General features: G+C 54.7%; 2 protein-coding genes and 2 long non-coding RNA genes across 5 annotated transcripts in view; 1 reads left to right on the top strand and 3 right to left on the bottom strand.

Annotated features, from left to right (window-relative positions):
• Positions 1–4,368, bottom strand: part of Mapkapk3 (MAPK activated protein kinase 3) — a 30,839-nt gene extending 26,471 nt beyond the window's left edge. Inside the window, exons 1-2 of one of the 2 annotated variants that reach the window (XM_042665980.1) lie at positions 4,286–4,368; positions 3,703–4,013 (exon numbers count right to left, since the gene is read on the bottom strand). In XM_042665980.1, coding sequence (XP_042521914.1) covers positions 3,703–3,930 — 228 coding nt within the window. In that variant the 5' untranslated portion in view covers positions 3,931–4,013; positions 4,286–4,368. The remainder of the gene's footprint in view (positions 1–3,702; positions 4,014–4,285) is intronic. The other variant, XM_042665981.1, reaches the window with a different exon arrangement.
• Positions 520–1,351, bottom strand: LOC122095648. Its single transcript, XR_006145185.1, has 3 exons — positions 1,281–1,351; positions 1,163–1,164; positions 520–607 (listed from the first exon to the last, which is right to left on the bottom strand). It is a non-coding gene; the product is annotated as an uncharacterized LOC122095648 (long non-coding RNA).
• Positions 4,369–10,368: 6,000 nt separating the features above from the next.
• On the bottom strand, positions 10,369–11,915 carry LOC122095736. Its single transcript, XR_006145188.1, has 2 exons — positions 11,834–11,915; positions 10,369–10,572 (listed from the first exon to the last, which is right to left on the bottom strand). It is a non-coding gene; the product is annotated as an uncharacterized LOC122095736 (long non-coding RNA).
• A 521-nt stretch (positions 11,916–12,436) lies between these two features.
• On the top strand, positions 12,437–18,656 carry Cish (cytokine inducible SH2 containing protein). The gene is made up of 3 exons (XM_042666018.1): positions 12,437–12,647; positions 16,261–16,481; positions 17,421–18,656. Exons 1-3 carry the CDS (start codon positions 12,628–12,630, stop codon positions 17,948–17,950), a joined length of 771 nt encoding a protein of 256 aa, XP_042521952.1. The 5' UTR covers positions 12,437–12,627; the 3' UTR covers positions 17,951–18,656.
• The last annotated feature ends 1,132 nt before the right edge of the window (positions 18,657–19,788 follow it).

Genomic DNA, 19,788 nt, shown 5'->3' with positions numbered 1-19,788 from the left:
ATTGTAGCTTATAGGAGATGAGTCTTATGGACTTTCCTGCCAAGGCTGGCTTCAAACTATGATCCTCCGATGTCAGCCTCCTGAGTAGCCAGGATTACAGGCGTGAGCCACTGGTGCCTGGCTTAGTCAGGTTATTTTTTAATAAGCATTTATGAGCCACTAGTTGTAATCCCAATGCTAAGTCAGGTATAATCCCAGGTGCTACAGCTATAAGGGAGCTTTGAGTCAAAAATGAGTATTACAGCTATAGGGGTCAAAGAAGATTCTATTGCCTCCAGTGGCACAGATTCTAGACTCTGGAAAGATTCCTGGGAAAAGCTGGCAAGGAATCTTGACAGATGGGACCGGATTCTCCAGTATAGGGGATGGAAGAGACTTCACCTAGGGGAAGGAAAAGCAAGAGGGCCAGACTGGAGCGCACTAGCCTTGAATGCCACATTTAGAGGTTCAAAGTGTGCGTGCGCTCCACAGCTCTGTGTGGTCTCAGGTGAGATCTGATCTCCAGGGCTTCATTTCCCACCTGTCAGGGAAACTGTACTGTCTTTGACATTGTGGTTCTGCAAGTTATTTTAATCCTACAGACAGTATGCAAAGTAGCCTGGCACACCTTAGCTATATGTTACCATGGGGAAGGAAACTGTCCTTGGTAAGATAGCCCTAGCATTGATAAGAAGTCCTAAGTTACGGGGCTGGGAAGGTGGCTTAGTGGTAGAGTGCTCGTCTACCATGCATGAAGCCCTAGGTTCGATTCCTCAGTACTACATACACAGAAAAAGCTGGAAGTGGTGCTGTGGCTCAAGTGGTAAGAGTGTTAACCTGTAAACCTGTTATTTATTTTTGCAGGAAGTGGTGCTGTGGCTTCTTTGTGAGCCAAAGAAGCTCAGGTACAATGCTCAGGCTCTGAGTTCAAGTTCCATAACTGGCCCCCCCCCCAAAAAAAAAGGCCTACATCACTAGGACCTGATGCTGAGAAGTAGAAGAGGTACCAGGGCTTCCAACAGGCAGTGGTAACCAGAGGGACAAACGTCCTACTCCTTCCAATCCAGAAGCAAGGACAGGAAGAAGACTCACTTTCCTCCCGTATATATATAGTTCTGCCTTAATAGAGGTTCTTCAGAACCTTCTACTACTTTTATTTCAAGGCACTAAGTACCATAGTCACTTCTATCTTCCAGCAGGCCAATAATTACAAGTGGAGAAGACAAAAAAAAAAGTCAGGAAGGAAAGAAATGATGACCTCCCTCCCCCATCTCCCTCCCCCCCTCCCTCCCCCCTACTACAACATCTCTCTCCCTATCAAACCATGTGACTTTTGACCACTCATCCTAGGTTCCACTAAGTTTTCAAGTGCTGGTCAAGATAGGTGATAAATCTGCAGGCTTTGGCTAGATAGAAGTAAAGGAAACTAAAAGGTGCCAATTAACCAAGAGGCCTGGAAAAGAGGCACATGCAAGAGGTTACCAGGAGCGGGAGGACAGCATGCCCCCGTTATGTGTTCCCTGGAGATGGCCAGCACTTCAGGTCCTTCTAACAGGACAGTAACGAGTGCTTAGGATCGCTAGAAGAGCAGAAGGATTGCAAAGGCAGTAAAAGGACCTGGTCAAAGACACTTTGCTGTGGGCAAAGCCAAGATGGAGCAGGCAGGTGGTTAGGGGCTGAGGGGAAGGGGAAGAGGCCTAGCTCCTTTAGACCAACACTGAGTAGCAATAACTAGAAAGACAGTGACCACATTCTTCCTGTTTTATGTGTTTCATGAATTCCAGGCTTCCTGCTAAGCACTATCTCCCATCCTGGGCAAGAGGGCCAGAGGATGGGCATAGAGAAAAGGAGTAGAGATAGTCTGAAAAGGTGCAGGCCATAAAGACAGGCCAGCCTGGTAATCTGAGGTATGGCGTGGGGGAGGCAGAAAGGCCCAGCGCCTGTGACCTTTACCTAGGCTGAGCTAGTGCCTGTTCACTCACATCTGTCCTTATTCAGAAACGTGTAGGTCCTGTGGCCTAATTAAGTCCCATAGATTTCTTCACAACTACCCCAACCCCATAGCTTTGTCTCATTTGAAGTTCACATCAACCCTTGTTCTTTCTCTCTGAACAAAAGTAAGAACTTTGTTTCAAGAGTTCAAGATATGGGCTTGGGAAGGTGGCTTAGTGGTAGAGTGCTTGCCTCCCATGCATGCAGCCCTGGATTTGATTCTTCAGTACTACATCCACAGAAAAACCTGGAAGTGAGCCGAGCGCTGGTGGCTCACGCCTGTAATCCTAGCTACTCAGGAGGCTGAGATCTGAGGATCGAGGTTCAAAGCCAGCCCGGGCAGGAGAGACTGTGAGACTCTTTTTTTGTTGTTGTTGTTGGTCGTGTTGGTCGTGGGGCTTGAACTCTGGGCCTGGGCGCTGCCCCTCAGCTCTTCAGCTCAAGGTGAGCGCTCTACCACTTGAGCTACAGTGCCACTTCCGGTTTTCTGGTGGTTTATTGGAGATAGGAGTCTCACGGTCTTTCCTGCCCGGGCTGGCTCTGAACCTGGATCCTCAGATCTCAGCCTCCTGAGTAGCTAGGATTACAGGCGTGAGCCACCAGCGCCCAGCTGAGATTGTGAGACTCTTATCTCCAATAAACCACCAGAAAACGGGAAGTGGTGCTGTAGCTCAAGTGGTAGAGCACTCGCCTTGAGCTGAAGAGCTGAGGGACAGTCCCCAGGCCCAGAGTTCAAGCCCCACGGCCGACAAAAAAAAAAACCAAAAACCTGGAAGTGGAGCTGTGGTTCAAGTGGTAGAGTGCTAGCCTTGGGCAAAAGAAGCTCAAGGACAGTGCCCAAGCCCTGAATTTAGAAGCCCCAGGACTGGCAAAAACAAAACAAAATAAGAAGGAGGAGGAGGAGGAGGAGAAAGAAAGAAAGAAAGAAAGAAAGAAAGAAAGAAAGAAAGAAAGAAAGAAAGAAAGAAAGAAAGAAAGAAAGAAAGAAAGAAAGAAGAAAGGAAGGAGTCCAAGGTATTGTTCAAGGTCCCAGAGCTGGCAAACTCGGGGAAGAGATTTAAGACACATCTTTGGGACTCCGCTCTCAGGCCCACAATCACAACTTGTAAAACAGGAAGACCTATTGTACTAACAACCTACACCCATGCAGGTATCACTAGCAGGAGCTAAAAATGAAATCAAGTTCCCGGTGACTACACATTCAAAGGATTCTGGGTATGGGGTGTGTCCCAAACCAGAACTTTAAGCCTTAAAATCAGCCACTCCAAGACACCCAATCTAGATTTAGTGAGCCAGTGACCCCCCAACTAAAGCTTTGGGATATGTGGGGGGGGGGGTGCTCAGTCTCTGGCAGAAAGAAGTTCAGATCCCTCTCAAAGACAGGAGCTTCTTATGGGAGGCAGCCAAGCTGTGTGAACCCCTACAGGCCCAGCCAGAACCAAGAACATGCAGTCACACCCTCCCTCCTTCCGGGTACACGAGCTCGCCCCATTCTGATCCTGGGACCCAGGTAGCTGAGGTGAGGCTAAGCCTCAGTTTCCCCACGTGTAAAAAAGCAGGGAAGATCGTGAGTGTGACCTTCCAGGGGAGTAGGAGGAGGTCGATGAGACAAGATGCTGAGTATAGAAACTTGAGCAGGGGCCCTGGACGCTGGTGACCCTGCCAGGTCACCCCAGGCCTCAAGAGAGAAAGAGGGGTGTGGGGCTGCGGGGAGAGGGGGGGGTCACTAACCTTGAGGGCACACTTCTGCCCAGTGAGCCGGTGGAAACATTCCAGCACTTTGCCGTTCACACCCAGGCCCAGCACCTGCTTGGACAACTGGTAGTCGTCGGTCACCGCGTACTTCTTGGGTTCTCGCCGCCCTCCGAGGGTCGGAGCGTGGCCGGAGGCGGGTCCCCCGTGGGCAGCCGGCGGTGGGGGTGCTGGGGTCCCCTGCTCCGGCTCGGCCTCACCATCCATGGCCCCCACCCCACCCCTTAGGCCGGGCGCTCGAAGTGGGGGGGCCGCCCCCCCACCTTGGAGCCTGGCACGTCCGGGGGAACCTGCTGGGGAGGGAGGGGGGGTAAGGGGGGGGGGTAAGGGGGGGGGAGCGGGGAGAGTCGGGGTGGGGGGGAGAGCAAAGAACGAGAACTTCTCACTCAAGAGTTTCCCCACATACCCCGCCCCCCCCGACCTCGGGAGGAGTGGGGTGGGGGTCCCACCCCGGACACGTGTCGCGAGCAACCAGGAGCAGGGGACCCGGTCCCCCCCCCCCCACACACACACACACGCACCCCCCGATCCCGAGCGCGGGCTGAGGCCCGCCGCGCGTTACCTGACGGGAGCGCACCTGGCGGGAATGACTGGGGTTGGGGGGGGGTCGCGTCCGAGCGCCGGCGCCGGCAGCCGAGGGGGCGCACCCGGCCCCGGAGTCGCGCCCGCCCCGCGGCCCACGTGACTCCCACACCTCCTCCTCCCCGCCCCGCCCCGCCCGCACCGGCAGACCTTCAAGGGCCAGGCCCGGCCCAGGCCCGAGCCACTGAAGACGCGAGCCGGACTCATGCCCCGCCCCCGCGCTAGGAGGCAAAGCGGAGGGGGCGTGGTTTGTCCGAGGGCGTGGCTTCTCGTAAAAGGGGGCGGGAACCTTCCTGGCGCCTTGGGTAGAGCCAGCCCAGGACCCTTCCTCCCTCACCGGGAATCTTACCCCGGACCCTGGACCTAAGACAGCTCGTTGAACCCTTAAGTAGTAAGTGTCGTCTCTGCCTGCTGTCAGACAGACCTCTAGTACGGGTTGGTAAACTTAGGACTTCCCTGGTGGTGGATAACCAACCACCCCACCCCACCCCAAAAATAACTCAGTCCTTAAATTGTGCAAGTGTACAAAAGGAAGTGGCATATAGCGGTGTTGCTTCATTTGAGCCTTACTAGTGTCAACATTCTGCATGCGTCTTCCCTTCCCTTTGGTATACAGTGTTCCTAAGTCAGAAATCTTGATTTTTTTATTTTTTTCCCCCTCCTTGGTCATAACAGACAATTTTTCTCCTATGGTTTGGGCTTTTGATGTTGTGTGTGTTGTTGGTTGTGTTGTGCTAGTCCTGGGGCTTGATTGAATTCAGGGCCTGGATGCTATCCTTGGGCTTTTATTTTTTTTTTCCTCAAGACTACTGCGCTACCAACGCTCCAAGTCTGGCTTTTTGGAGTTTCACTGGAAATAATCATATGGAAAATAAGAACAACAGCAACCAAAAAGAATTGTATGGACTTTCCTGCCAGGGCTGGCTTCTAACCATGATCCTCAGATCTCAGTCTCCAGAGTAGCTAGAATGACAGGCATGAGCCACAGGCACCAGACTCCTATTGTGTTTTTTAAAGTCTCCAACGGTTGTGGTGGTACAAGTCTGAAATCCCAGGACTGTTGAGTCAGGTGGATAGCAAATTCCAGGACAACCTCCATACAGTGGGATCTCTCTTTAAAAACATAATCACAATATATTATCTGCTTCCCCTGATCCAGTGCCATTTTCTCTAATAGTTTGGTAGTTCTCATGTTTAATGTTTACTTCATTCCAATCCCATCTTAGCCTAATATATTTCAATTGTGGGACTTGAACTCTGCTCTTAGGCACTGTCCCTGAGCTCTTCAACTCAAGGCAAGGGCTCTACCACTTGAGCCACAGCACCACTTCCCATTTTCTGGTGGTTAATTGGACATGAGAATCTCACGACTTTCCTTACCTGGGCTGGCTTTGAACCATGATCCTCAGATCTCAGCCTCCTGAGTAACTCAGATTACCAGCATGAGCCACCGGTGCCCAGCTACCTTACACATATTTGAGACAGTTTTCCCAACCGTCCACCACTTTACAGAAGACACTGAGGTAATCAGAGAGGAAGTTTGTGAAAAGCCATGGCAAATGTGACTATGACTGACTACTCCAGCAAGAATGTGCTACTCCCAGCATATCTTCATCTCCTACCCAAAAGCAGAGGGACCCAAGCCAGTGAGTGGCTCTCTCTTTTGAGATAAAAGAGTGATCTAGTCAATGGTATCATACACCTGTAATCCTACCTAACTCAAGAGGGATCTCGGTTCAAAAGTCAGCCCAGGCAGGAAAGCCCCTGAAACTCTCATCTCCAATTTATTGGAAGTGGTGCTGTGGCTCAAAGTGGTAAAGCAAAAGAGTTCAGGGACAGTGCTCTGGCCCAGAGTCCAAGCCCCAAGACCAACCAAAACAAAACAAAGAAACTTGTGGCAGTTCTATGTAGGGCTCTTCTGCCATCTACAGGCAATGCCCGGGAACTACAGGCACTTCAAGTTTATAGTCACACCCAAAGGCTCTCTTTTAAGCCATATTTACTTAGTTTAGGCTTTCTCTACAACCTGAAGCCTCAGTCCCCACCTGGATACCTGGGGCTGCAGGTCCAGTCTTTTTTGGAGGACAGGAAATTGGTGCCCTCCTGACTGCAACTTGACAGACTACCTCTGCAAGTAGTAAAAAGATGCTACAATTATTGGTGGGTACCCCTTGTATGTGGATGTTGAGAGGGATTTGGGGAAATCTTTGTTTCTTTCAGACAACCTTTAAGCTAGTTACATTCAGTGGTGCAAAGTTCTCCAGACAAAAGCTTCAGCTGACCATACCCAACACTTCCACACACAGCCCAGACTGGGGTACCCATGACATCACCAAGACCAAGAGACAGAAGGCTTACTTCTGACATACCCAGGCTCAGAGAGGCTAAGCAACGTGCTTAAAGTCATCAACTAGCAGGATAGAGCCCCTATTCCATTCCACAACCTCACAGCCCAGCTGGGAGAGGGGTTCCTCTTGTGTTCCTTCCTATCATCCCACATGTATCTACACGAACACACACTCATGCACACACACACACACACACTCATACAGACATACCTGGGCATGCATTTGCATGGAAAGACCTACATGTAACACATACAGGTATATGCACAACATTTACACCCAGCTGAACCCAGGATCAATGTCACTTAGTCTCACCTGAGAATCAGATCCAAGATCTCAGAGTTTGGATGGAAACTGGGAAAGAAGCTGGCCTCTGGCAACAACTGGACGGAGCCTGGTACATTTTTTATATTGTTTTTTTTTTTTTTTGTCAGTGATGGGGCTTGAACTCTGGGCCTGGGTGCTGTCCCTCAGCTCTTCACCTCAAGGCGAGCGCTCTATCACTTGAGCCACAGCGCCACTTCTGGCTTTTTCTGCTGATGTGGTGCTGAGGAATCGAACCCAGGGCCTCATGCACGCGAGGCAAGCACTCTACCACTGAGCCACTATCCCGGCCCCATTCTTTAAAATTTTTTGTTATTGGGGCTGGGAAGGTGGCTCAGTGGTAGAGCATTTGCCTTGCATGCCTGAGGCCCTGGGTTCGATTCCTCAGCACCATATAAACAAAAAGAAAAAAGCCGGAAGTGGTGCTGTGGCTCAAGCGGTAAAGCGCTAGCCTTGAGCTGAAGAGCTGAGGGACAGCGCCCAGGCCCAGAGTTCAGGCCCCACAACTGGACCCAAAAAAAATTTTTTTTTGTTATTATAAAGGTGATGTACAAAGGGGTTACAGTTACATAAATTAGGTAAAGAGTACACTTCTTTTTAGACAAAGTCACCCCTTCTCCCAATTTTTCCCAGTTGTCTTTTCTTTCTCTCTCCTTCCTTCCTTCCTTCCTTCCTTCCTTCCTTCCTTTCTTTCTTTCTTTCTTTCTTTCTTTCTTTCTTGGTTGTGGGGCTTGAACTCTGGGCCTGAGAGCTGTCCCTCAGTTCTTCAGCTCAAGGCAAGCACTCTACATTTGAGCTGCAGCGCCACTTCTGGTTTTCGTGTGGTTTATTGGACATCAGAGTCTCAGGGACTGGCTTTAAATCATGATCCTCAGAGCTCTCAGCCTTCGGAGTAGCTAGGATTACAAGTGTGAGCTACCAGTGCCGGCCAGTTGTCTTCTTTCTTTCTTTCTTAAAGACGGAACTAGTTAGCTGGGAGTGAGGGATTCACACCATCACAGCTACTTGGAAGGTAAAGATTGAGAGTCTCACTTTGAGGCAACCCAGGACTAACAGTTAGCAACTTTCCATCTCCAGTAACCAAAAATCCATGTATATAACCAGCTGTGTGGTTCATGCCTGTAATCCTAGTATATAGCATGAGCTGTGAGCCTGGGTGGGGTGGTTTCTTGGTAGCAAACTCTGCCACACATCCCAATAGTCGCGTGTCCATAGATACAGAGAGTTACACCTTTGAAATAGCTTATTGTGACCAAAGGATCAAGAGTCTGAGTTGGGGGTGGGGGATGGCAGCATCTGTATCTCATGTTGTCCAAGAGAGAGACCCAAATCAACCAGATACCCAAATCAACCAGATACCCAAATCAACCAGATACCCAAATCAACTAGATATTGAGGAAGGCTGTGATGCGTATTAGTGTGTGTGTGTGTGTGTGTGTGTGTGTGTGTGTGTGTAAAGGGGGGGGGTCAGAGAGTCCTGGGCTTGTATTTGGGGTTGAGCACTGTCCCTGAGATTCTTTTTCTCACTGTTAGCACTCTACCACTTGAGCCACAGCGCCACTTCCGGCTTTTTCTGCTTATGTGGTGCTGAGGAATCGAACCCAGGGCCTCATGCATGCAAGGCAAGCACTCTACCACTGAGCCAACCTCCCAGTCCTGGAGATGAGTCTCATGGAGTCTGGCAATGGTAGCTCATAGCTATAATCCTAGCTACTCAGGAGACTGAGATCTGAGGATCACACTTCAAAAAGCCTGAGTCTCTTATCTCCAATTAACCACCCCCAAACTGGAAGTAGATCTGGGCCTCAAAGTGGTAGAGCACTAGTTGAGCAAAAAAGCTCAGGGATAGCACCCAGGCCCTGATTTCAAGCCTTAGGCCAAACCAAAAAAAAAAAAAAAAAGTCTCACAGATTTATCTGCCTGGGCTAACTTTTTTTTTTTGGGGGGGGGTCTGGTCGTGCGGCCTGAACTCTGGCCTGGGCACTGTCCCTCAGCTCTTCAGCTCAAGGCTAGCGCTCTGCCACTTGAGCCACAGCGCCACTTTCGGCTTTCTTTTTGCTTATGTGGTGCTGAGGAATCGAACCCAGGGTCTCAGGCATGCAAGGCAAGCGCTCTGGCACTGAGCCACCATCCCAGCCCTGCCTGGGCTAACTTCAAACCATGATCCTCAGATCTCAGCCTCCTGAATAGCTAGGATGATAGATCTGAGCCCCCAGTTCTGGCTCTCATGCACATTCTTGTGGTTTTTCTTAGTGGGGAATGGCAGGAGAAATCCCAAAGCACCTGGAATCACAGGGTTCAGAGGAGGACATCTACAAGGGACAACTTATGGTTTGGGGCTAGTGAGGTAATGAGGAGGAATACCACTGGGTGGCAGTATGAATGCAGTAGATGGAGTAGACATGGCAGGAGAGGAGACTGGGCCCTAGCGACCCACAGGGCCTGAAGCACGTGAAACTGGAGCACACCCTGTTTGCAGCATGCAAGTGAGAAGCACAGAACTATCACACTCATAAAAGATGGTTGATTGGTTGGGACTGAACCTGTAGGGAATGCTTTTTTAATGTCGGTTGTGGGGCTTGAACTCTGGGCCTGGGCGCTGTCCCTCAGCTCTTCAGCTCAAGGCTAGCGCTCTACCACTTGAGCCACAGCACCACTTCTGGTTTTCTGGTGGTTTATTGGAGATAAGCCTGGGCTGGCTTTGAACTGCGATCCTCAGATCTCAGCCACCTGAGTAGCTAGGATGACAGGTATGAGCCACCAGTGCCCGGCTAGAGATCTTGGGATTTGATGCCATAAACATCCTCAAAATTGGGGATGGGAAGGTGGCCCAGTGGTAGAGTCCTTGGCTCTCATGGTCTTATAGTCCTTCAAGATACTCCCTGGTAAGACTAGTGTGTTAGAAAAGGTCTACTTAGGGCTGGGAAGGTGGCTCAGTGGTAGAGCGCTTGCCTTGCATGCAGGAGACCCTGGGTTCGATTCCTCAGCACCACATAAGCAAAAAGAAAGCCGAAAGTGGCGCTGTGGCTCAAGTGGTAGAGTGCTAGCCTTGAGCTGAAAAGCTGAGGGACAGCGCCCAGGCCCAGAATTCAGGCCCCAGACCGGACCCCCCCGCCAAAAAAAAAAGAAGAAGAAGAAGTCGGGTGCTGGGGGCACAAGCCTATAATCCTAGCTACTCAGGAGGCTCAGATCTGAGGATCTCGGTTCAAAGCCAGCCTAGGCAGAAAAGTCCATGAGACTCTTATCTCCAATTAACCACTAGAAAACCGGAAGTGGCGCTGTGGCTCAAGTGGTAGAGCACTCGCCTTGAGCTGAAGAGCACAGGGATAGCGCCCAAGCCCAGAGTCCAAGCCCCACAACCGACAAAAAAAGAAAAAGAAAAAGGTAGACTGGGTTAGGGTAGGAATGTGGACTTTAATTCAGGGTTAGGATCAAACTCTGGCTCTTCCATTTCCGACCAAGTTAATTCCTCTTCTTCCTCCTCCTTCTTTGTGCCAGTAGTGGGTCTTGAACTCAGAGACTGGGCATTCTTCCTCAGCGTTTTCATTCATGGCTGATGCTCTACCACTTGAGCTACACCTCCACTTCTGACTTTTTGCTAGTTCATTGGAGATAAAGAGTCTCATGGACTTTTGTGTCCCAGCTGCCTTTGGACCATGATGATGCTCATATCTCAGACTCCTGAGTAGCTAGGGTTACAGGTGTGAGCCACCGGGCCCTCGCAGATCTATTCTCTTGTCTGCTGAAGTTGTTGAGGATTGAATGTAGTAAATATTGGGCTGGGATGTAGCTCAGTGGCAAAGTGTTTGCCTAGCAAGTGCAACATCCTCGGTTCAATTCCCAGTATGAAAGAGAGAAAGAAAGAAAGGAAGGAAAGAGAGAAAAAGAGGGAAGGAGGGAGGGAAGGAAAGAGGGAGGGAGAGAAGGAAGGAAGGGAGGAAGGAGGGAAGAAAGGGAAGGAAGGGACACACACATGTAGCAAATACTGTATACACACACACACACACACACACACACACTTTTATCACCCCACCCCTGAAAAGTCTCTCCCATCGTTTGGAACTCGGGATCCATCATTTTGGGGGAGTCACGAAATCAAAGTGCGGGCAACCTGGGGGGTGGAGGGATGACTTATCCCTGCCTAAGTCAAATCACTGGTGGAAGGGGGGCAGACACCGAATGTAAAGGCTTGGTGTGTCTCCTCGCCCACCTCTTCTCAAAGAATAATGTTCTTAGCCTGGCGCCGGTGGCTCAAGCTTGTCAGAAGGCTGAGATCTGAGGATCCTAGGGTCAAAGCCAGCCCGGGGGCAAGGAAAAGTCTGTGACAGACTCTCTGATCTCCAATAAACCACTCAGAAAAAAAAACAGAAGGGGCGCAGTGGCCTTGAGCTGAAGAGCTGAGGGACAGGGCCCAGGCCCAGAGTTCAAGTCCCACGACCTACAAAAGAAGGAGGAGGAAGGGAGGAGGAAAGGGAGGAGGGGGAGGAAGGTGAGGAAGAGGGGGAGGAGGGAGGGGAGGAGGGGGAGGAAGGTGAGGAGGAGGAGGAGGAAGGAAAGGGAGGAGGGGGAGGAAGGCGGTTCTCGCTTGGATCCTTTTGGCTCTATAGACTCGCTCATTTCCGGGGATGGGCCCTCCCTCTGCATTCAGCGTCTCCCCCTCCTCGGCCTCCCCACCACACGCCACCTCCCGCCGACCCCATCCACACAGAAGTCCCAGATCCAAGGCTGGGACCGCCGGCACCCAAGCCAGATCGCCTTGGAGGAGCCGCCCCGCCGCCCGCCTCCGCGCTGACACTCGTTGGGCAGTGAGATAATCCCAGCCACATCCCCCTTTCCTCCTCTCACCCCCTACTTCTCACCCAGCAGAATGCCCAGGAAGGGAAGCTGCCCGCGATCAGGCCGCCCGGAGAGCCGGGGCGGGCAGGCAGCCTCTGACTTGCCCCAACTCGGTTCTTCCCACCTGGGTCCTTTTTAGGACCCGCCCCTCCGGGAGTGGGCGGGGCTGGCGGGGGAGGCGAAGTACGTCAGTCCACGCGCGCGCGCGCGGCCATTGGCTCGCTTGACCTCGTGGGCTCCACCTCCCTCCAGCGTCGCTATTGGTCGCTCGGCGCAGCCCCGCCCACTTTTCCTGGAAAGTTCTTGGAACTCCGTCCGAGGTGTTTTCATTTCAGGGCGCGCGTTCGGCGGCGCCCCCGGCTTGGGTCCAACGTCCGCCCCACCCCCTGCTCCCGCTCTTCCCCCCCCCCCCCTTCCCCACTTTTCTGGGCCGAGTGCGTAAACCCCCACCCTCCCCTCCTCGCTCGGTTCCAGGAAGACGCCGCTTCCGGGAAAGGCTGGGACACCGCGGACGAAGAGATTAGGAGGCGGCCGGCCCCGCCCTCCCGCCGCCCCGGGCCGCCCCGCCGCCACCCCGGGCCCTCTCAGGCCGCGCCGCGCCCCACCTCAGTCCCGATCTTGCCGCCCGAGCGCCCCGCCACCTCGCGCCGCCCTCCCGCCCGGGCTCCTCTCAGGCCGCGCCGCGCCTCAGGCCGGTTCTCCTTGCCCGGGCTGCCCCGCCACCCCGACCGGCTCGCGCCCCCCCGAGCGCCCCCTTGGCCTCCTTTCGGCCCCAGTTCAGCCCAGCCCAGACTTCGGAGCTGCTGCTGGTCGGGACATGGTCCTTTGCGTCCAGGGGTAAGTGCCCCCCCCTTATCCCGGCTTTCGATCTGGGGAGTAAAACCTCCCCCTTCCCCTCCCCCTCCCCAGACAAAACCCAAAACAACACCGGCCTCGTGCGAAGTTGCCAGGTTTGGGAGATCGGCTGCAGTTCACCGAGTGCCGAAGATCCTAGGGCTCTGGGGGGGGGGGGGCTGTGATCACACACACATACACACACACACACACACACACAGAGCCTCCACCCCTCTCTCCTCTAACATACTATGGCTAGGGAAACTGAGGGCTGGCAGGTAACAGGAACACAAGGTGGGCTCCCTCTCCACCCGGCCTCCCACTCCTAGAGCAGATCAGAGCTGGGGTTCACCGGCAAGAGTTGGGGGGGGGACACTCTAGCCTAAGTAACCTTGGGACAGCCCCTTGTCCCCTCCCCTCCCCCTCCCCATCCTTCCACGAGTCCAGTCCTCTGTTCCAGACTCTCCTTCAGAAAGCCAGCTCGAAATCATTGACTCTTTCCCCGAGGCTGGCTGGCACCCAATAGTCAACAGTTCTTGGAGCAGCACCCCCTAAGCATTGCCCTCACTTCAACCCAGTGAGATTCTCTCAGATGCTGAGGTCCCCAGTGTGATTCACGACCTTGACTCCCGCCTCCTTTCTCCAAGTTTCCCAAAAGCATGGAATGGGGGTGGCGGGGGAGACCGTGGTAAGAGTGGGGTGGTGTTCAGACAAAGTCTTGGTCCCAGCTGAGGTTCTAGCACACTTTCTTATCCCACACTTTAGTTTTCCCTTCATTCAAACACCAAGGCTTTCCACCCATGGGCTAGGAGCTCGGAAAAGTCTATAAAGAGAGGGGTGTAGATGGGTATTCTAAGCCCAAGGAGAGCCAGGCGGCCCCATGGCAGCTGTTATCAGAACTGGCCGGGGCATGGGGCCAACTGAGGGAGAGCGGAAGGTAAGGCCAGACCCAAGCACTCCTTGTGCTGATGATTCCTGAACTGTCCTTACTCAGGGGAAAAGGATGTGGAGTTGCCCAGAACACTTCTCCCTGATTGTCTCTAAGATTGTGTGTATACAGTGCCCGTCCCTTAGTTTTCCCTGCTTGAGGCTGATGCTCTAAAACCTGAGGTAACAAACAGTCCCCTTCCAGATTTGGGGGGAGTTCATTGGAGATTAGAGTCTCACAAACTGTCCTGCCCAGGCTGGCTTTGAACCGTGATCATCAGATCTCAGCCTGCCGAGTCCAGTAGCTCGGATTCAATGTATGAGCCACTGGTGCGCAGCTAAAGATATTTTTTTAAATCAGCATACATAGTTCTACAGGAAGGCGCTCGCTATGAATCTCCACACACGTATACTAGGGATGCCAGCCAATTTCACCCCTTCTCTCACTCTTTCCTCCTTACCCCTTTCCCCAAACCATCACAACAGATTTCCTAGTTGTCTTTTCAAACCTGGGATGACCGTATCTGTCCATCCTGTGACTAGCCATACCCTCCTCCCCCAGCAAGGTCTCCACATCCCCACACATAGCCACAGAATAGTTAGTGCTCTCCAAGAGTAGAGGCTGGTGATTCCTGATGATAGCTTTGTGGAGAGGTCCCACACCCTTGCTCTCAGGCTGCATGGACTCTGATGGCACGTGTCCCGGGCGGGACTCAGTGGCCTGGCACACGTGGGGACCCAGAATATGCCAGTCTCTGCCCCCATGGGATGACAAAGGCGTGCTGGGATACACAGTCGCTCAGCCCGTGGAGATCAATCCAGCTAGCCCACACCCACATCGGCCCACACGTGGGAGCTGTGCAGAGAAGTCCTACGTGGGGGGGTGACTCCCTAAAGGTGTTTGGCATCAATCGGTGTGGCCTAGCAGAACGATCATCTGGAGATTCTTGAGCTCCCCGTGTGAGATTCCAGAGCTCCCTGGGGCAGCCAGGGTAGGTGTGGAAAAGTACTTGGTGAGCTAGGAGTCTTTTTGTGGCTCTTTTTTTCTCTCTCTCAAAGTAGTGATGGGTGGGGACCTGAACATAAGCCATATCTCCAATCTGGCTTCTCTGCCCGCCTTTTATCACCTCACGGTGATACCTGGCCATTGTGTTCGACTTGTCATTTCTTCCTCTGGCCTGGCAGACTGCTCCAGAACAGACCGACCCTGAGTTATTTGACCTCATGAATGGAATGGCTCTCAAGTACTGCCTTTCCCCACCGACGTGGGCAGCGCCCGAGGTTTCAATAACTTAGCATCCTGAGGCCCCACCGGGGGACTAGACCCCCAAATCGAACCTGGAACGTATTTTGTGAACAAGAGATCAGTACCCTCTTCCTCCCAGGCAAGAAGCTTGAGGACCCACAAGCTAGTTGGGCTTCCTCTAAGAGGAAGTTAACTGCTCAGATTTTGGCCAGCTTAGTTCCCCTCATCCCAGCCAAACCCTCTGTGGGCCCTTCACTCTGTGTGTGATGGTGGGGGTAGGCAATGGGGGCCCAAGAGGAGGAAGTTGTAAACAAGATCATACAGCCTGGCATGTTGGCTTGATGTGGGGTGGGAAATCTGGACTGGGTGTGGATTATCTTGCCCTTTGATAGGAGCGCGCGCGCACACACACACACACACAGACACACACACACACACACACACACACACGATCTTGGGGCTTGAACTCTGGGCCTGGGCGATGTCCTTCAGCTCTTCAGCTCAAGGTAAGCGCCACAGTGCTATTTCTGGTTCATTGGAGATGAGTCTCATGGAAGTTCCTGCCCAGGCTGGCCTTGAACCGCGATCCTCGGACCTCAGCCTCCTGATACTAGTTAGGATGACGGGCGTGAGCATATGGTGTAGGTATGGAGCAGGATGGGCACCATTTAATCAGCCTGCCTCGGCCCAGAGGGCACAGACGTCAGACCACTTGGCGCTGATGCCTGGGATCCTTGTAGCCGTGACGCAATTGCTTGCAGGGATTGGCCTGTGTTTAGGGGTGTCTACCAAGTAGACAAATTAGTATTTAATGAAGGCAACCGAGCGGAAAAGGATCTTTAAATTTATTTTTGTGTACTTATTAGTTCGGTGATTGTGGAGTTGGACACCAGGCCTTGAGCTTGCTGGGTGACCTCTCTACTGTGTGAGCCACGCCTCCAGACTTTTTTTTCCTTCAGTTATTTCTCAGCTAGGGTCTGAGGTTTTGCTTGGGGCTTGACCTCGGGGCCTGGGCGCTGACCCTGAGCTGCTTTTGCTCGAGGCTGGCGCTCTACCTCTGGTGCCACAGTGCCACTGCCAGCTTTTTCCGTTTATGTGGTACTGAGGGATCGAACCCAGGGCTTCGTGCATGCCGGATGAGTGCTCTAGCACTGAGCCACATTCCCGGCCTTGGCCTAAACCTCGATCTTTGATCTTCCTACCACCATCTCCTGAACAGTGGAGAAGGCGGGCGTGACCACTGAGCCTGGTGGGAAAATTGTCTTTCTGGAGAAGGTCTATGGGAGTGGAGTGGAGTGGGGTGTCGTAGATACCCTGGCTTCCACCTCTAATCCCAGCTCTGAGGGGGGAAAAAACTACACCAGGAAAAGCGATCGAGGGGGTCGGCTCTGGGAATAAGGCAAGCAGGAGATGTCTGCTCACTGCCCACCTTCCCTCTTCTAGATCTTGTCCTTTACTGGCTGCGGAGCGGATTGGGCGGCGGCCCCCCTGGGCCCAGTCCCTAGAACTGCCCGATCCGGCCATGCAGCCCCTGCCGGCAGGGGCCCTCCCGGAGGAGGTGGCAGAGGAGACCCCCGTACGGCCGGAGAGTGAACCAAAGGTGCTGGATCCCGAAGAGGATCTGCTGTGCATAGCCAAAACCTTCTCTTACCTCCGGGAATCTGGTGAGTGCCCTGTCCCAGAAAGTCTGATGAGGGAAGCTTGGTGATTGTTTTTTGGTGGGGTCGGTGGTAGGGCTTGAACTCGGGGCCCGGGCACCATCCCTGAGCTCTTTCACTCAAGGCTGGAGCTCTGCTATTCCGAACCTCAGCTCCACTTTTGGTTTTCTGGTAGTTCATTGGAGATTAGAGTCTCACACCTGTCCCAACTGACTTTGAACCAGGTTCCTCAGAGCTCAGCCTCCTGAGACAGGCGTGAGCCACCGGTGCCTGGTGGAAGCTTAATCCTTTCGTTGCTTTTTTTTTTTTTTTCTTTGTCGGTCATGGGCTTGAACTCTGGGCTTAGGCGCTGCCCCTGCGCTCTTCAGCTTGAGCCACAGCACAAATTATGGTTTTCTGGTGGTTTATTGGAGATCAGAGTCTCGCGGACTTTCTTGCCCGGGCTGGCTTTGAACTGTGATCGTCAGCTCTCAGCCTCCTGAGTAGCCCATTGGCGCCCGGCCCATTGCTTGGTGTGTGTGTTGTGTGTGTTGTGTGTGTGTGTATGTGTGTGTGTGTGTGTGTGTGTGTGCGTGCGCGTGTGTGTGCTGATCTTGAACTCGGATGTAGGTACTATCCCTGACTCGGTTGAGTTTTGTAGTGGTGGATGTTTTATTTCTTCCTCAGAGCCACAGGTCCACTTTTGGCTTTTTGCTAGTTAATCTCCAGACTTCCCTGGCCAGGTTGGCTTCCGACCACACCCCTCAGATCTCAGCCTCTTGAGGAGCAGGGACGGCAGACCTGAGCCACCTGTGCCCGACCTGGGCCCCCCCACCCCCAAGTCTGATGGGAGAGACGGGGTGGGGTCCTCTCCCAGGAAGTTCAGAGAAGGGGCCCCGGCCAGTGCCCTCCACCAGCATCCATGGTAACCACTCCCCTCCCCGCCCTGCTCTTGCGCTCCTCCAGGCTGGTACTGGGGTCCCATCACCGCCGGCGAGGCCCGGCAGCACCTGCAGCAGATGCCGGAAGGGACGTTCCTGGTGCGCGACAGCGCCCACCCAGGCTACCTGTTGACGCTGTCCGTCCAGACCGCCCGTGGCCCCACCAATGTGCGCATCGAATATGCCGACTCGAGCTTCCGCCTGGACTCCAGCTGTCCGTCCCGGCCCCGCCTGCTGGCCTTCCCGGACGTGGTCAGCCTGGTGCAGCACTACGTGGCCTCCTGTGCGGCTGACGCCCCGGCCCCTGCTGCACCCACTCCGGCCTCACCAGCGCCCAAACGAGAGGCGGTGGCAGCGGTGGCGCCCGGGGAGCCAGCCCCACCTGGTGGCGCGGTGCACCTCCGACTGGCACGGCCCTTTGTGCGCGGGGCCGGCGCCCGCAGCCTGCAGCACCTGTGCCGCCTGCTCATCCACCGCCTGGTGAGCGACGTGGACGGCCTGCCGCTGCCCCGCCGCGTGACCGAGTACCTCCGCCGCTACCCCTTCCGCCTCTGACTGCGCGGGGCCTCGCAGGAGCCGCGCGCCACCAGCCGGACAGACAGATGGCCAGACAGACAGACAGATGGCCAGCCGGACAGGCACCCCGGGCGGGACTCGGGGCTCTCGTCCTCCGCACAGGTGGCCGGCCAGATCGGAGCGGGAGGAGAACCGGGCGCCCCGGGATCCGTGGGGCTCCCTCGCAAGGAACCTCGGGTCAGCGGAGGGGGAGAGGAGGTGGGACCCGGTGTCCCTCCCCCCCCCCCTGCCAGCGGGCTGGGCTCTGACCCTCCCGTCCCCCGGCCACCCTGAAACTATGGAGACTTTCTGGGTCCCGATGTCTGCACCTGCAGGCAGGGGCGGCCTCTGACCTCCCACTGGCCTCCGCTCCTAGGGGGACGTGAAATCGGGGTTCACCTTGATGGACCCCCCATGGGGGAGAGGGGGTAAGAGACAGGCTGGGCCAGGGGCTCTGGGCGGGCCGGCACGGCCCCCGGTATTTATTTATTTATTCTCCTTGGGGGTCAGCCTCGGGTCCAGCTGCCAAACCGCCCCCCCCCGTGGGTAGCCCCTCCAGACACTCGTGGTGGGGTCTCGGGTTGTTCCTGAGGACCCTGGCTGCCCACCACCAACAACTTGGGGAAGGGGGCCACCGGGTCCGCGTCCTCATCTGGTACCGGGCCAGCCGGAGAGGCGCAGATCTGAGGAGACTTGATAAAACCACGGTGACCCCCCCAAACCAGCTGGCCAGTCTGTCCTTGTACCCTGCGCCGGTGTCTTTGCTGTTGCTACAGTAAGACAGAGCCTCCGGCGGGGCCTCATTAGGATGCCGGCCCGCTCCGCTCTTCTGGTCTCCCCGGCCAGGCGACCCCTGAAAGAGGGAGACGCGATCCCCAGTTGTGTCTGGGAAATGGGAGTCCCGGGCAGGGGACTGGGATACAGACACATGCACACGGGAAAGGCCTTGTGTTGGTGTGCGGGTCCTGGGGCTGGAGCCCCGGCCTGGACTCTGTCCTTGAGCTTTTTCCCTCAAGGGTGGCGCTCCGCTACTTGGGCCACGGCTGCACCTCTGCCTTCTTGTCTCCTTTCAGTCTTGAATTGGAACCAAGAGTCTCATGGACTCATGCCCTGGCTGGCTTCAAACGGCCATCCTCAGATCGCGGCCTCCTGAGTAGCCAGGTGAGCCGCAGGGGCCTGGTTTTGCGGCTCGGATCTCTGACAGGGAGGCTGGAGAGGGTGTGAGTTCGAGCCCTGGTACCAGCAGAGAAGGGAGGGAGGGAAAGGAGGAAAAGCAAGGGTATATGGCAGAGAAGACACTCCCACAGTTGAGAGGGTCGGTGGGAGGGAGCCCCGATAGCGTGGCAGGGAACCCAAAGACTGGAGCGAAGAATGGGAGCCGGAGGGAACTGTCCGTGCCATGGCTGAGAGGGGCAGCTCTGGAGTCCAGAATCACGAGGAGGGCAGAGGGGGTACGGGCATTGACTGCTCAGGTCGGGTTTTCTGGTTTGCCTTGGACCCAACCCCAGGCCCCGATCCTCCTTCCCGGGCCTCCTACGAAGCTGCTCATCCACTGAGATAGGGTGGGGATGGGAGCGGTCTCCCTGAAGTCCCTCACGCCTGCAGAGCACCGAGGGGGCGGGGGGCCTACACAGGCAGAGCTCAGGAGGCTGAAGATGTTGGGGTTGGAGTACAGGGCGGTTGCCCGCAGGGGGTGCCAAGGCCTTCCACGTGGCCCTCTTACCCCAACCCGTTAGACCAGTTTTCATCTAGGGCGAGCCTCCTGCCCCACCGCCCATGGCTCCGTGGGGTGACGCCGATGTCGCCCTGGGCGTCATCAGGCGGGGGGGGGGGGGGGG

Source organism: Dipodomys spectabilis, unplaced genomic scaffold (assembly GCF_019054845.1).
Source record: "Dipodomys spectabilis isolate Male_0828 unplaced genomic scaffold, ASM1905484v1 ptg000360l, whole genome shotgun sequence".
Classification (NCBI taxonomy): Eukaryota; Metazoa; Chordata; class Mammalia; order Rodentia; family Heteromyidae; genus Dipodomys; species Dipodomys spectabilis.
Note: the sequence above shows the minus strand (reverse complement) of the source record. Positions and strands in the feature narration are given on the sequence as shown.

Bases quoted from the DNA above. Each gene is read 5' to 3' on its own strand.
- Cish (XM_042666018.1), top strand. From the start codon at position 12,628: ATGGTCCTTTGCGTCCAGGG. The intron at 12,648-16,260 runs GTAAGTGCCCCC...TCCCTCTTCTAG, and splicing joins ATGGTCCTTTGCGTCCAGGG to ATCTTGTCCTTTACTGGCTG. The intron at 16,482-17,420 runs GTGAGTGCCCTG...GCGCTCCTCCAG, and splicing joins CTCTTACCTCCGGGAATCTG to GCTGGTACTGGGGTCCCATC.